Source organism: Misgurnus anguillicaudatus, chromosome 23 (assembly GCF_027580225.2).
Source record: "Misgurnus anguillicaudatus chromosome 23, ASM2758022v2, whole genome shotgun sequence".
Lineage (NCBI taxonomy): Eukaryota > Metazoa > Chordata > Actinopteri > Cypriniformes > Cobitidae > Misgurnus > Misgurnus anguillicaudatus.
In genome coordinates, this window is record NC_073359.2 from 18510211 (window position 1) to 18524866 (window position 14656).

Sequence of the window (14656 nt, forward strand, 5' to 3'; positions counted from 1 at the left end):
TGTATCTATCTGAATGATTACACATCTTGTGTTTGAACAATCTGTGTATTTGAAGCATATCCAAAGTATATGGGTACCCCTATAAAATAAAGATAAATAAAAAAACAGGCCAGCATAAAATAATCCAGATATAAAGATACTGTGTGAATTGCATAAACACAATTTTTAGAGAAATTAAAATAAGCTTTGTGTAATAATTTGTTTGCTTTAGCAAGAGATGTGTGAGGTTTTGCATGTTGTCAAGATTTGTGGTTGTTAAAGGCGGGGTGCATGATTTTTGAAAAACACTTGGAAAAAGGAACTCAGGCACACTTGTACCAAAACACACTTGTAGCCAATCAGCAGTAAGAGGCGTGTCTACTAACCGACATCATTGCCTGGGTTGCCTATGTTAGTAATAATGTTTATCTGTGTATTTTGTAGTTTAATTCCTTTAAAGATATGTTTAGTAATACAGTTATTAAACTATTTGTGAAAAAAATGCAGCATTTTTGTCAAATCCACATATATTTTTATCTTACTTTAACTTAAAAATAATAATTAAACAACTTCTACTTGATTTTATAAGTTATGTCAACTTATCTCAAGGCAAAACTTTAAATAGTTGGCTAAATTGACTTGCAAACACAAGTTTAAACTTCATGCTACATTTAAGGTATGGAGATGTGTCTGTCAATTATCTTTTGATAAGGATGTTGTCCTTTTTTTAGGGAATGATAATAAAACTGCAATCTACTTTTACGTGATTAAACTGTGAAAAAATAAAATTAAACTGTGTTTGCTGCAATTTCATGACAGTAAGACACGTTCACTTACTGATGCTTGATGCTCAATGCTTTATTTGAAATCTGTTTGTGAAAAAAATCAGAAATTCAACCATTAAACACACACACGACCACAAAAACATATTGTAATGCATAGAGCATAGCTTGTGATGAGTACAGTGCAGTATAGTTTAATGAGTTATTAAAAGAATACAGTTTAAAAAGATAAAAGAAAAAAGCAAGCATTTAAATCCCTTTTTGCAAAATTCATTTAGTTTTTAATATGCTCTGGATCCATGGAAGAAATGCAGAAATTTTCGTATAAACGTTGGGTAGATTTGGATCGTTGCAGCTCTTGAAGCTTACAAAGGCTGTAACGCCCACCGCAATGTTGTTACAAACCAAAGGACCTCCTGAATCCCCCTGTTAAGAATGTAAGCACACATAATTGCCACCTGTCACTATTTATGGCTTCAATAAAGCATAACATCTGTAAATCATTGTTTTACGTACGTCACAGGATCCTCCATGGCCATATACACACATCATCTGTGAAGCTTCATAAACCCAGTCCCATCGAGCAGCACAGTCCGTGTTCTTTATAATCTTCACGTTTGCCTCTCTGAGGGTCGGACTTTGAGGACCGCTATTCGTCACAAACCCCCAGCCTGCAACACTGCAATTAGTGTCCACTCTGATCTTCACAGGTGTGGGTGGTATGGGGATCGTGTTGATCTGGTTGTTTAGTTTGACTTTTTTATTTAGCTGTAATCCAACAACACATTCATCTTTAGTAGACAGAAGTCAGATGAGATAGAATTACATGTGATTATATTGTAATTATGTATTGTGATGCTTGGATAGCAATATTGAGTGTAGTTGTTTACCTTCAGAATCATCAGGTCGGCTATTTTAGGTTTTTTTGGATCAGGGTTGTATTGTGGATGTCTGTTATAGGTACTCACATTAATGTGGACATGGTTTTCACTGCTGCTTCTTAAGTTATGTGCACCTGCCACAACTGTTAGAATCTCAGTGCTGTTCAAAGAAATGTCAATATATTAATAAAAAATATATTCAACCTTTATTGGTTTTCTTTAGAAAGGTGTCATGATGGACTTTGTTTTATATTGTTGTTCCCTTTTATCCTTAAAAGGAGTGGTGGGAACCTTGGGCACGTAGCCAGGCCGGGGTGTTACACTGGAGTCAGCGGGCCAAAACTGTCTCTCTAAGCGAGTTGCCAATTTGTCAGTCACAATGTTACGTCTCCTTTCCCTACCTTCAGGGAATGTCTCGGTTACGGATGTAACCCTCGTTCCCTGAAGGAGGGAACGGAGACGTCACGTCCTGACCGACGAACTGGGAACTCGCTTAGAGAGACCTGCTTCGAATACTACTAAAACGCCAATGAACATGGCATTGAGATATTTGCATAATGCTGGCGCCGCCCCGCCAGGTGCATATATAAGGAGCACGTGCAAATAGGGAAATCAGCTTCTATCCACTGAGAAAGCCGGAAAGTGACCGGCCGTAACAGCAGGTGGCAGCACCTGTGGCGACGGGACGTGACGTCTCCGTTCCCTCCTTCAGGGAACGAGGGTTACATCCGTAACCGAGACGTTCCCTTTCAGTCGGTCACTACGACGTCACGTTGTGACCGACAAATTGCGAATCCCTACCAAAACGCCACTAGGGGCTGACCTCTTCCAGTGTCTGCAAAAAGCCCTCCAAATCCCCTTAAGGGAATGGAGAAATAGGATAAGGCAGAAAGGCCAGGCACTAGATGTTCCTTTAACCCCACAGTAGTGCCAGCGACTGGGAAGCGCCCTACCAGAGCGGGATAGAAACACTGCGGAAGCCACCACCCCTCTTAAGGGCTAATGGTGGACTAATAAACAGTAATAAGGACAGCCGTGGCTGTGTAAGCAAATCAGTGCTCTGCTAAGGGAAACGTGGGCTGGTAGGATTAACCCCACGGAATAATACTCACAAAGGAACCCGATGGGACACAATGTGGGGCCCTAGCCAAACACGTAGGTTCGTAAGAATACAGCTAGTGAAAGGCTGACAGCCAATGCTCCGCAACAAAGGCCGCCAAGGCAATGGAAGAAGAGCAATTCAAACCATTACGCATTTTTGCGCTGATGGCCTTCCATACTGAAACTCAATTTGGAGCCTCAGTCGAAGGCTGCAAGCCGACTTGCGAGTCTGCTCTCCGTGCCCTCCCTGGTGAGGAAAGAACACGAGAGGATAAAGGCTCGATACGAACATTGTAAAATCTATTGAACGTATTTGGTGTCGGCCAACCAGGAGCTCTACAGATGTCTGTTAGCAAGGAACCACGAGCGAGAGCCCAAGATGAGGCAACACTCCGTGTGGAGTGCGCTCTCAAATTAAAGGGGCAAGAAATACCCTGAAGATTATAAGCCAGGGCGATAGTATCAACTATCCAATGAGACATCCTCTGCTTAGTGACAGCTTTCCCTTTCTGCTGGCCACCATAACAAACAAAGAGCTGATCTGAGGTCCTGAGGCTTTGCGTGCAGTCCACGTAGAATCACAGTGCGCGTACGGGGCACAACAAAGCCATGGTTGGGTCTGCGTCCTCCGGGGGCCGCGCTTGCAAGCTCACAACCTGATCTCTGAAGGGAGTGGTGGGAACTTTGGGCACGTAGCCTGGTCTGGGTCTCAATGTTACACTCGAGACAGCAGGACCAAACTGAAGGCACGAATCGTCAACAGAGAATGCATGTAAATCCCCTACTCTTTTCACTGAGGCCAATGCTAGTAGGGTCAGAGCTTTCGTTGATAAAAGCTTCAGACTCGCAGACTGCAAAGGCTCGAATGGCGGTCCTTGGAGTGCTTTCAGCACCATGGACAAGTCCCAGGGAGGAATAGAAGAAGGGCGTGAGGGGTTTAGCCTGCGAGCGCCTCTCAGAAATCGAATAACCAAATCATGCTGGCCAACTGATCTGCCGTTGATAAGTGAGTGATGAGCAGATATAGCGGCGATATCAACTTTAATAGTGGAGGGTGACAGCCTACCGTCTAACCTATGTTGAAGATATAAAAGCACAATGATAATAGGGCATTCTCTGGGGTCCTCGCGTTGCGAAGAGCACCAAGTGACGAAAAGGTTCCATTTAAACGCGTAAGCCCGTCTCGTAGACGGAGCTTGTGCTGCGTCGATTGTGTTAGATACCGCCTGGGGTAAATCACTTAAACCTTGTGCGCGCTCAACGACCAAACGTGGAGATTCCACAGGTCGGGGCGCGGGTGCCATAATGTGCCCCCTCCTTGAGAAAGAAGGTCCTTCCTCAGGGGAATCCGCCAGTCACGAGGAGCATTAGTTCCGGAAACCAATTCCTGGTCGTCCAATATGGGGCGATCATTAAAAGGTTCTCCTCGTCCTGCCAGAGTTTGCACAGCGTCTGTGCTATTAGGCTCACTGGGGGGAACGCGTATTTGCGCATGCCCCGCGGCCAGCTGTGTGCCAACGCATCCACGCCGAGGCTGCCCTCGGTTAGTGAATAAAATAGGCGACAGTGGGTATCAACCGGCGACGCAAATAGGTCTATCAGCGCACGACCGTACTTCCTCCAAATCAGCTGGACCGTCTGGGGGTGGAGTCGCCATTTGCCGGGGCACGCAGCTCCATAAGCGCGTCTGCCGCTGTATTGAGCGAGCCCGGGATGGCACGAAGGGACCTCAGATGCTTCTGACTCCAAAGGAGGAGATGACGAGCAAGATGTGACAGGTGACGGGAGCGCAAACCGCCTTGACGGTTGATATACGCAACAGTCGCAGTGTTGTCTGAGCATATTAGTACATCCTTCCCTCGCAGCTCCGTAGCAAAGCGTACAAGTCCCAGATATACTGCCCATAACTTGCGGCAATTGATAAGCCAATGCAACTGGGGTGCTGTACACAACCATGAAGCCGTGAGCTCGTCATACGTGGCTCCCCAGCCTGTGTCGGACGCATCTGTGTGGACAACAGCATGCCGGAAGACCTGTTTCATAAACACACCGGCCCTGAGAAACGCGGGATCTGACCACGGGGGGAATGTTAGGCGACACGCAGGTGTAATGGTTACACAATGGATGCCGGCACGCCACGCTCTCCTCGGGACTCGATCGTGAAGCCAACGCTGAAGCGGTCTCATATGGAGCAGTCCGAGCGGTGTCACGGCCGCTGCTGCTGCCATACGCCCCAGGAGTCTCTGAAATTGTTTCAGCGGGACCGCATTCTTCCCTCGGAATGAACCGAGGCAAGTCATAATTGACTGGACGCACTCTTCTGTCAAACGCGCCGATAAATCGATCTAGTCCAGTTCCATATCGAGAAAAGAGATCCTCTGCGTGGGGCAGAGTTTGCTCTTTTCCCAGTTGACCCGAAGACGCAAACGGGCGAGATGCCGAAGCGTTAGATCTCTGTGCTCGCACAGCGTCCGCCGAGAATGCGCTACTATAAGCCAATCGTCGAGGTAAGCCAATATGCAAACACCGCTCTCTCTGAGGGGCTTTAACGCCGCCTCCACTACTTTCGTGAACACACGGGGAGAGAGAGACAGCCCGAACGGTAAAACTTTGTAGAGAAACGGTCTGTGACGAGGGAGAATGGACACATGAAAGTACGCGTCTTTCAGGTCTATTGCTGCAAACCAATCTTGGGGGCGTATTGAACTGAATATTTGCTTCGGTGTAATCATCCTGAAAGACCTCTTCTGAAGAGATTTGTTCAGGACACGCAAATCCAAAATTGGTCGTAACCCGCCGCCTTTCTTGGGTACTATGAAATACGGGCTGTAAAAACCCGACCTCATCTCGGTAAGAGGGACCGGCTCGATGGCGTCCTTCGCCAATAGGACTTCGACCTCTGCACGCAGCACATGTGCATCGGACGCTTTCACCGTAGTGAAACGTACGCCTGAGAATTTGGGTGTGTGCTGGTTGAATTTAATTTCGTAACCGAGGCGGATCGTGCGTAAAACCCAACGAGACAGGCTAGGAAGCCGAAGCCAAGTGTCACCAGGTGACGATCTGTAAAGGCGGAACCAAAAGTGTGGAAGACGGGTTCCGCCCGACGATGGTTCCGCCCGGATGACTAACTCCAAACACCGGAATTTCCGGGGTTTCCCCGAACACTAAATCAGGCCAAATTACACACAGGTGAGGGCGATTTACACAGCGATTTCTGATAGGTCGATCAGGAGAGAAAGCAGAGTACGAAAAGGCCTTTGAAGACATCAGAAGGGAGCTTGTTGGTGTACTTTGTGCACGCTGTGTTGCTGCTGTGTAGGGCTCCGTATTGATTCACATCGATCCCTTGGGGAAGAAAGAGGCAGAAGGTGACTAGGTGAAGAGATTGGTTGAAGGATTTACTTGTGAGTGTGCGAATCCAGAGTCAACGAGTGCAGTTAAACCCCAGGTTGTGAGAACAAACAACGAGTGAGTAACCGCTGTTGTGTGTGGATGCAGTATTGATAAACGGATGCTATTGTGTATTCTGAGTGTGTTAAAGGTACCTGGCCCCACTGTGAAGGGAAGCGTGGGTGAGGCGTGGAACCACCGGAAGCACGAACAGGAATCACTCGTTTGGGGGAGCCGTTTGCTGTAGGTCGTCTGACCCTGCGGACCCAAGAAGCGTGGGTGAGCCAAACAGGTAGCAAAATAACATACAGGGGTTGTGCTGATTTTTCCATTGTGTACTATACTGTCTCTCCTGCAACGAGAGCGACGCCCAACCAGCCTCACTGATCGGTCGAGGCTAGGTGGTCCAGTCCCGAAATTCACGTGAGAGTGTGCCGAGTGCTGTGGGTGAGTGCAATTATCATTGGTGTCTACACAAAGCTTGCTGTGTGTGCTGTGCTTGTAGTGACTAGCACTGCCCCAGCCTCGGACGACTCGTGAGGGAAGAATAACACGTTGTGGCTCGTGCCCCGTGAGAAGAAGAGACTAAATCTTTCGGCCCCCTGTGTGTCAGTAATAACCGCATCACTTTTGAAAGTAGACAGTGGTGAAGTCCAGCGTTACGTCCAAGTGAGTAGCAAACTAAGTGTACTGTACGGATTTTGGGTTGTGGCAGTATTTGAATCTATCCCCCAGAAGTCATTGGTGTGTGCGGAGCCTCATCGAGAGTTCGCCCCAGCTCGCGGCCCCCGGCTGTCCAAGCAAGGAGGGAGAGCTAGGGAAGCGTTCGGCTCCGTAGCACTCGACCCATCAGCCCCTACGACACCCCTGAGGTGTAAGCAGACGGGTGGAGGTATACGGTGCATGAACGTTGTTGCGAAAGCCCACTGTCCGAAGTAAACGAGAAGTTCAAACCTTGTGAGTAACCCATCTTTGTGATGTATTAACCTACCTATACTTACAGCAGCGCCCCGAGGAAGGAACGAATGGTGAAGAGAGAGCGAAGCACTTACCTTTGCCCTAGTACACCGCCTCGAAGTGAACCAGAAGTCCAAGCCTCGTGAGTAATTTACCTGTGTGAGGTGTTAATCTGTCTGTGCTTATAGCAAAGTCCTGAGGAAGAAACGAACTGTGAAGAGAGAGTGAAATACCTACCTTTGCCCTAGTACACCGCCTCGAAGTGAACCTGGGGCCTCATTTATAAAATGCTGCGTAAAAACTATCCTACATTTGCTCTTACGATCATTTAACAAAAATGCGTATGTGTGATTTATAAACCGAATGTACGCGCAGAAAACGCGCGTACCCCTTTCAAATCTATAAATTGCAAATGAACTTAATGTTGTGCATGCAGCCGAGCTGTTTCAGATCTCCGCCTTTAAATGATGCGTAATTAATGTCAGACATATAAAAGAGCGCTTGTCAATGTTTAAACCCAATTTCAAACAGCAAGAATGGCTTATATTTCCAAAAACCTGCAGCAATCAGACAAGCAAACGTTCGTACATCTGCTCAGACCCTGACGTGACGCTAAGCACTTTTCCACGTCAAAGACAGTTTTTATAAATATGGACTTTGCAGTGGATTTTTGCCTACGCACACTTTACGATCAAATCTGTGCTTACGCACGCTTTATAAATGAGGCCCCAGAAGTCCAAGCCTCGTGAGTAACTTACCTGTGTGAGGTGTTAATCTGTCTGTGCTTATAGCAAAGTCCTGAGGAAGAAACGAACTGTGAAGAGAGAGTGAAATACCTACCTTTGCCCTAGTGCACCGCCTCGAAGCAAACGAGAAGTCCAAGCCTCGTGAGTAACTAACCTGTGTGATGTGTTAATCTGTCTGTGCTTACAGCAATGCCCGGAGGAAGAAACGAACTGCGAAGAGAGAGTGAACTTCTTACCCTTGCCCTAGTGTACCGCCTCGAAGTGAACGAGGGGTCCAAGCCTCATGGGTAACTTACTGTGTGATGTGTTGACTCGTCTGTGCGTGGCCTTTTAGTCAACTTGGGTCTGCCCCCGGCCGTGACACAAGCCCCCAGGGACCGTACGAGAGGAATTAACGGCACTACCGGTGTACATGCGGTGGGGCAGCGAAGCGAGACAGGTGGGACTGCCGGTGCGTCTGCTGTGACAGCATAAGCATCTACAGTATGTGTGTGTGTGACACTGACCTGAGCCCGCTGAGGGAGACGGTCGTCTGGTCTCCTCAGCAGAGGACGCAGACTCCAAAGGGGTTGCTGGTGGTCCGGTCTCCGTAGTGGAGAGCTTGAACTCCTCAGAATAGCCGCTGGCGATAGAGGAGAGGGAGGAAGGGCATCTGACTGCCCGCTCACATCTCTCTCGATTCTCTGGAGACCTGGAGAAGGAATAGGAATGCACTCTTTTTGTGGTTTTGTGGGTGCCGGCTGAGAAGCCGGCGGAACAGAAACAAAACGAAACCAAAGATTTTCCACCCGGCCCTCTACCAGTGGAAGGAGCGGTGCCATCACCGTCTCCTGCTGAGTGATCCCATCCAAATCCAGGTCGCCCGTCTCAGGGCCGCTTCGATGTCCGTTTGCCACGGGAAGCGGGTGGGGCGGGCGGGATGGTCGGTTGCGGGCTGCCGACGGCTGTTCCCCCTCCGTGGCCTGGAAGATGTTCTAGCGGGGGGGGCGGAGGGCGCCCTCAGCGAGGAGCAGACGGGGCAGCTGGCGCTGGAGGGCGAGATGCAGGTCGCTTGCGCCGGGGCATGATCTGAGCGATCGCCTCCGTCTGCTTCTGGGCGGCGGAGAACTGCTGGGCAAAAGACTCCACCAACTCACCGAATAGGCCAGCCTGGGACATGGGAGCGTCTAAGAACTTGTTCTTCTCCGCGTCCGACATGTCCGCCAGGCATAGCCATAAGTGGTGTTCTTGGACCACCATCGTGGACATAGCACGACCAATCGCCTGCGCTGTGACCTTAGTAGCGTGGAGAGCCAGATCCGTAGCGACCCGGAGCTCCGATAAGACAGGCGAGTTGTGTCCTCCCTCGTGCAGATCCCTCAAGGCCTTAGCTTGATGAACCTGCAGCAACGCCATTGCGTGCAGGGCTGAAGCCGCCTCTCCACATGCCTAGTGGGCAGCACCTGTTAAACCGGAGGACTGTCTGCAAGCACGGGAGGGGAGGGTTGGGCGGTCCTTCCAGGAAGGAGCGGTGGCCGGACACAACTGCATCGCGACCGCACGCTCCACGGTGGGGATCCCCATATAACCCTTAGCGGCTCCATCGGTGAGGGAGGTGAGGGGGAGGGCTGAAACGGCCGTAATCTGGTTGAAAACTGCGACTTTCAGGTTCTAGTCAGCCCCTCGTGCACCTCGGGGGAAGAATGGTACCGGCGGAGAGGGTTGTGAAACCCGGGCAGCTCCAAAGAACCAATCATCCAGGCGGGACAGTTCGGGCTGAGGGGGGTGAACCCACTCTAACCCTACGGTCTCCGCCGCTCGAGCGAGCACGGCCACCATCTCTGGATCGAACTCCGGCGTCACGACCCAACCGGAGGTTTCCGTGGATCCAGAGGGAGGCACGACAGATTCTACAGACATCGCAGAACACGACGCTGAAGTCTCCATCGGCACATCAACCAGCTGTGGATGAGGAGGCTGAGAGCCGGAGGACGAATCCCCCGACCGGCTCAGCACAGTGATGCAAAGATCATCCTTCGAGAGCCTCACGGCCGCTCCGTGGCGGCGTTCAGAACTCGTAGGACGCGGGTTGCGTTTTTCCCGAAGGAAAGACAACCGTCTTCGCAAATCCACAAGGGACATCTTCTCGCAGTGAGAACACTTACCCCCAGCAAACGCTGCCTCCGTGTGCTCGATGCCCAAGCACGAGAGACAACGCTCGTGACCGTCCTTCGGACCCATATACTTTCCGCACCCAAGATCGCACGGACGAAAAGCCATCCTGAAAAGGACGCTGATCTCCGGATATACGAGAGAGTGGCTGCCTTTAACAAGGCACAAAGCTCTCTGTATCACTCTTTTAGGGAAATCACTCTTTAGGTGCTCAGCTGATGATGCGCACAGGGAAAGGCAACGCACACACTAAACTCAAAACAAAAAGATGCAGAGCCGTGGAATACTGCGAGGCGTCCGCTGTGGTACTGCTAGTCCAACCAACTTCAGCAATCGATCCCAACAGAGTAAAGTAGCTTCTCAGTAGCAGATACTGCCGGCTTTCGAAGCGATAAAAAGCTGATTTCCCTATTTGCACGTGCTCCTTATATATGCACCTGGCGGGGCGGCGCCAGCATTATGCAAATATCTCAATGCCAAGTTCATTGGCGTTTTAGTAGTATTCGAAGCAAATTGGTCTCTCTAAGCGAGTTCCCAATTCGTCGGTCACGACGTGACGTCGTAGTGACCGACTGAAAGGGAACGAGGGTTACATCCGTAACAGAGACATTTTGGCAGAACTTTATTTTACTGTACGTGTACTTACCTTGTACATATATGGTAAATATGTTCTACTTACAGACAAATGTGTGGCACTTACTTTTGATTATCTATCTGGTAATTAAAGGGTATCATTACTGCGTTGGTACATACCTGGTGGTTATTATGTAACCTTAGGTAAGTACTGGGTAATACCAGATACATAATTATAGTGTAGGTCTACTTTAACTAACAAGAAACACTACTGTACTTTCAAATGAATGTATAATATTAGTATTAAGTACTTACAGGCAACTGTGGGTTAATGACAGATACTTACGTATATTGTACGTATATGATAACTAATAACAAACACTACTGTATGCTACTTACAAATTGTATGTACATGGTAAGTGTATAGTACTTACAGTCCAGTGCATAGGCGGAACACGAGGGGTCCAGGGGGGCCTGGCCCCCCCAGTGCTAATAAGATTTTTATCAAATCCAACAAATTGACATATTTACATATTCATTTAGATTTTCATAAAATTTTAAACGTTAATTTGTAAGAAAATTTGTAAAACAATTGTTAATCTGTTAATTATTATATGTGTATTTATAAAAACGTGGTACTCAGTCACATCACTTTAATGTTTCCGCTGTATGCATTTTGCCCGCCTCGGTTGTGGCTAGAAGGGATACAGCAAACAAAATCTCGCTGGATGAGCACTGTTTCATCCTTATCCTTCTCAAAAACCTAAACCCCTAAACACAACATTTCATGGGAATTAGGTTATAGCTCTACCCCATCTAGCAGGACCGCTGTTTTCATGCAAATACTACCTCCAAATCTAATCCTGAACTTTCGCTATTTGCTATATGGCTTCTTAGACAAACCCCACAGCTGCAGCTGGCAAATTCAGGCTACCTTTTGTCCACCCTGCCAGACTGGCTATTTTAAATAGAGAAATAAAGTCCTTCCTTGATTCGCATTGTTCACTCATTTATAAATAAATCAACAGAACATGATGATTATGTCTCTGTTTGGAGAAAATAAAATAAATAAGCCTACACAAAATATGTTTCACTTGAATAATTATCAGATTAACCAAACAAATTAAAAAGTAGCCTGAAATGATCTGCAACCCTGTATAAAGAAATTATGTACCTATAGTCACATAATTTTGTGAGTCTTTTCCGTGACACTGACTTTTTTCCACCTTTTTTTGCGTGAATGTACCCAGTAGTTAATGCGTACGATATTCAATGCTTAGGTTTAAAGAGTACAATAAAGGACAAAGATACAAAGTACAAAAGTGCACATCAGTAATGTGTGTTATTAGTTATCATATACGCACTGTGTACAGAATATACTATTTATAAGTACAGTAGTGTTTCTCGTTAGTTACAGTACATATACTCTATGTGCTGGTCATTAACGTACACTGGCCTGTATGTACTATACACCCACCATGTACATACAATTTGTAAGTACAGTAGTGTTTGTTATTTGTTGTCATTTATATATATATATACACTAAAAGTACCTGTCATTAACCCACAGTTGCCTGTAAGTACAGTGTTTCTTGTTAGTTACACTATAAATACACTATTATGTATATGCCATTACCCAGTGCTTACCTAGAGTTACATAATAGCTACCAAGTATGTACCACTGGTAAGTAGCCTACAGTAATGATACCCTTTAACTACCATGTAGATCAGTGGTCACCAATCCTAATTAAGTTGCTTCAGCTGTGTTTGATTAGGGTTGGAGCTAAACTCTGCAGAGACATCGGCCCTCCAGGCAACACATCCTTATTCCATGGCGTCAATATGTGACGCCACTTGACCATGCGTCAACAGTTGACGCAGAGGGTATACCTTTCGCGTCATTTTTTGACGAACTGGGGACTTCAATACTATTAGGTACGCGAAATTAAACAGTTGTCACCTGGCGTTGGGGTTAGGGTTAGGTTTGGGTAGGGATGTCATTATGTAAATCTAACTCTAAACCGACGCGAAAATGGTAAGAAAATAGGAAAGAGAATGCAACGGACTTAATAGTATTGAAGTCCCCAGTTTTATAATATTGACGCCATGGGGTGAGACTGGGTTGCTCCAGGACCAGATTGGTGACCACTAATGTAGATACTCAAAAGTAAGTACCACACATTTGTCTGTAAGTACAACATATTTACTATATGTAAGTACACATACTGTAAAATAAAGTTCTACCAATATTTTTCAGCCAATCCAGGCTAAAGTTCCATAAACTAATGATCAGATTAGAAGCATCAAAGTTTGATTTCAATCATTGATTTCAGTCTTTGACATGACCTTCTTTAGTCAATATTAAATATATCAAAATATATTCACAAAATGTTCAAAATGTACATTATTTTATAGAAAACTATAAATCACTAAAAAACACTTCACAGCCATAGTCACATTTTATATTTCATAATGTTTCTGAAATAAGTGTTGTAGAGAAGTTATTCATAAGAACATTTGAACAGATATGAGATTATGATTGTTATGATTGCAGCTTAGACTAAATGAAACCTTACTCATCTCGGCAATGTGCAGCAGTCAAGACAAACTGATCAGAAATGAGGAATCCCGCACAAATATGTCTCCCATTTTTCGCTACAGAAACCATGTAAGGTCTGGAGTGTGGTTTTGCTTCAGTGCCATTCACTAAACGCACCTTGACACTGGCTAAGAGAGAAATATCGGTCAACTTAATCAGTATGAGACACATCTGAATAATGCATCACCAAAGATTAATCAGATTTTAAGTCTTGCTAATGGAATTGCGTTACACTTTATATACAAGTGCATTTTCTGAAGCTCATATGTTAGTCATGATTCATATTATAGTGAATGTTTAATAAATCTTACCAGTGAAGCTCAGGTTTGGCACCAGAGAGCCCAGCAGGAGCAGAGTGATGATGATCATGATGAAGATGAGATCTGACTGAGGAAACAATGTAATATTGTAAGGGGGGAAGGTCCAAATTGTGGTATCCCAAAATCCCAGGATCCCAGGATCATGTGTACTGTTGTTACTCTTATAAATTCCTTTATTTGTAATACTAATAAACTTATAACGCCGTCTTTAAAGCAATTTAAACAATTTAAACAAGACCAGGTTCTCATCAGTTCACTTATAATCCAACAGAAAACACTAAATACAATAACAGTTCCACAGACTGGCTCCTTTCACAGAAAAACATATAACATATAATAATGATGAAATCGAATCGTCTTTAAACTAAAATTTTTAGAGCACGGTTAAAAAGCCTCTCAATTGCTAGTCTGGGTCCAAACAGTGGTCCAGTACCACATGTTGGACAGGATCCTAGTGTTCAAAAAGACATTCTAATGTTATGCAGCTCCTAATCATTCTGAAACAGTTCATACTGGCATTCATTTTCCTTGAGATTTGTTTTAATATGACTTTTAATATTTAACTGAGAATCAAAAATCACATATTTTTCTTGTTCTACCTGATTGATGAGTTCGCCATTCTGGTCATTTATTGTATGAGTTCTTGTTATATAGAAACACATAGATTTAGTTTTCCTCAGATTAAGTGTTAAACAGGATTTTTTTTTGCCAATTAGACACTTTCTCAAGACTTTTAGTTAGTGTACCAGTAACAACAAGGTTTTTGCCTGACACATAAACCACAGTGTCATCGGCATACATTTGAAGGCCAATTTCAGGACACACTTCAGGCAGCTCGTTCGCGTACAGGCTGAATAGAACAGGCCCCAGTATGGTTCCATGCGGGACTCCGGTCTTAATTTTACATGGGGCAGATTTTACATGATCAATATCCACACATTGTTCTCGCCCCTGTAAGTAAGACTCGAACCATGATAGTGCCTGATGTGACATGTTATTAGATGACAGTTTTGAAATAAGATGACTATGATTTACTGTATCGAATGCCCTCTTTATGTCCAGTGGCCGGTTGCATAAACATAGCTGTGACGTTAAGACTGCATCTTAAAAATTTGTCTGACTAACTAGCAATTATTTGGGGCTAATCAGTCTAAATATTTGTATTAAATGAAAC

General features: G+C 45.8%; 1 protein-coding gene across 1 annotated transcript; it reads right to left on the reverse strand.

The window, feature by feature from the left end:
• Positions 1 to 242: 242 nt before the first annotated feature.
• Positions 243 to 13531, reverse strand: LOC129452771 (duodenase-1-like). Its single transcript, XM_073861742.1, has 5 exons — positions 13474 to 13531; positions 13140 to 13290; positions 6292 to 6394; positions 1278 to 1529; positions 243 to 1187 (listed from the first exon to the last, which is right to left on the reverse strand). The coding sequence occupies exons 1-5, from the start codon at positions 13529 to 13531 to the stop codon at positions 1032 to 1034; spliced, it is 720 nt and encodes a 239-aa protein (XP_073717843.1). The 3' UTR covers positions 243 to 1031.
• Between the last annotated feature and the right edge of the window lie 1125 nt (positions 13532 to 14656).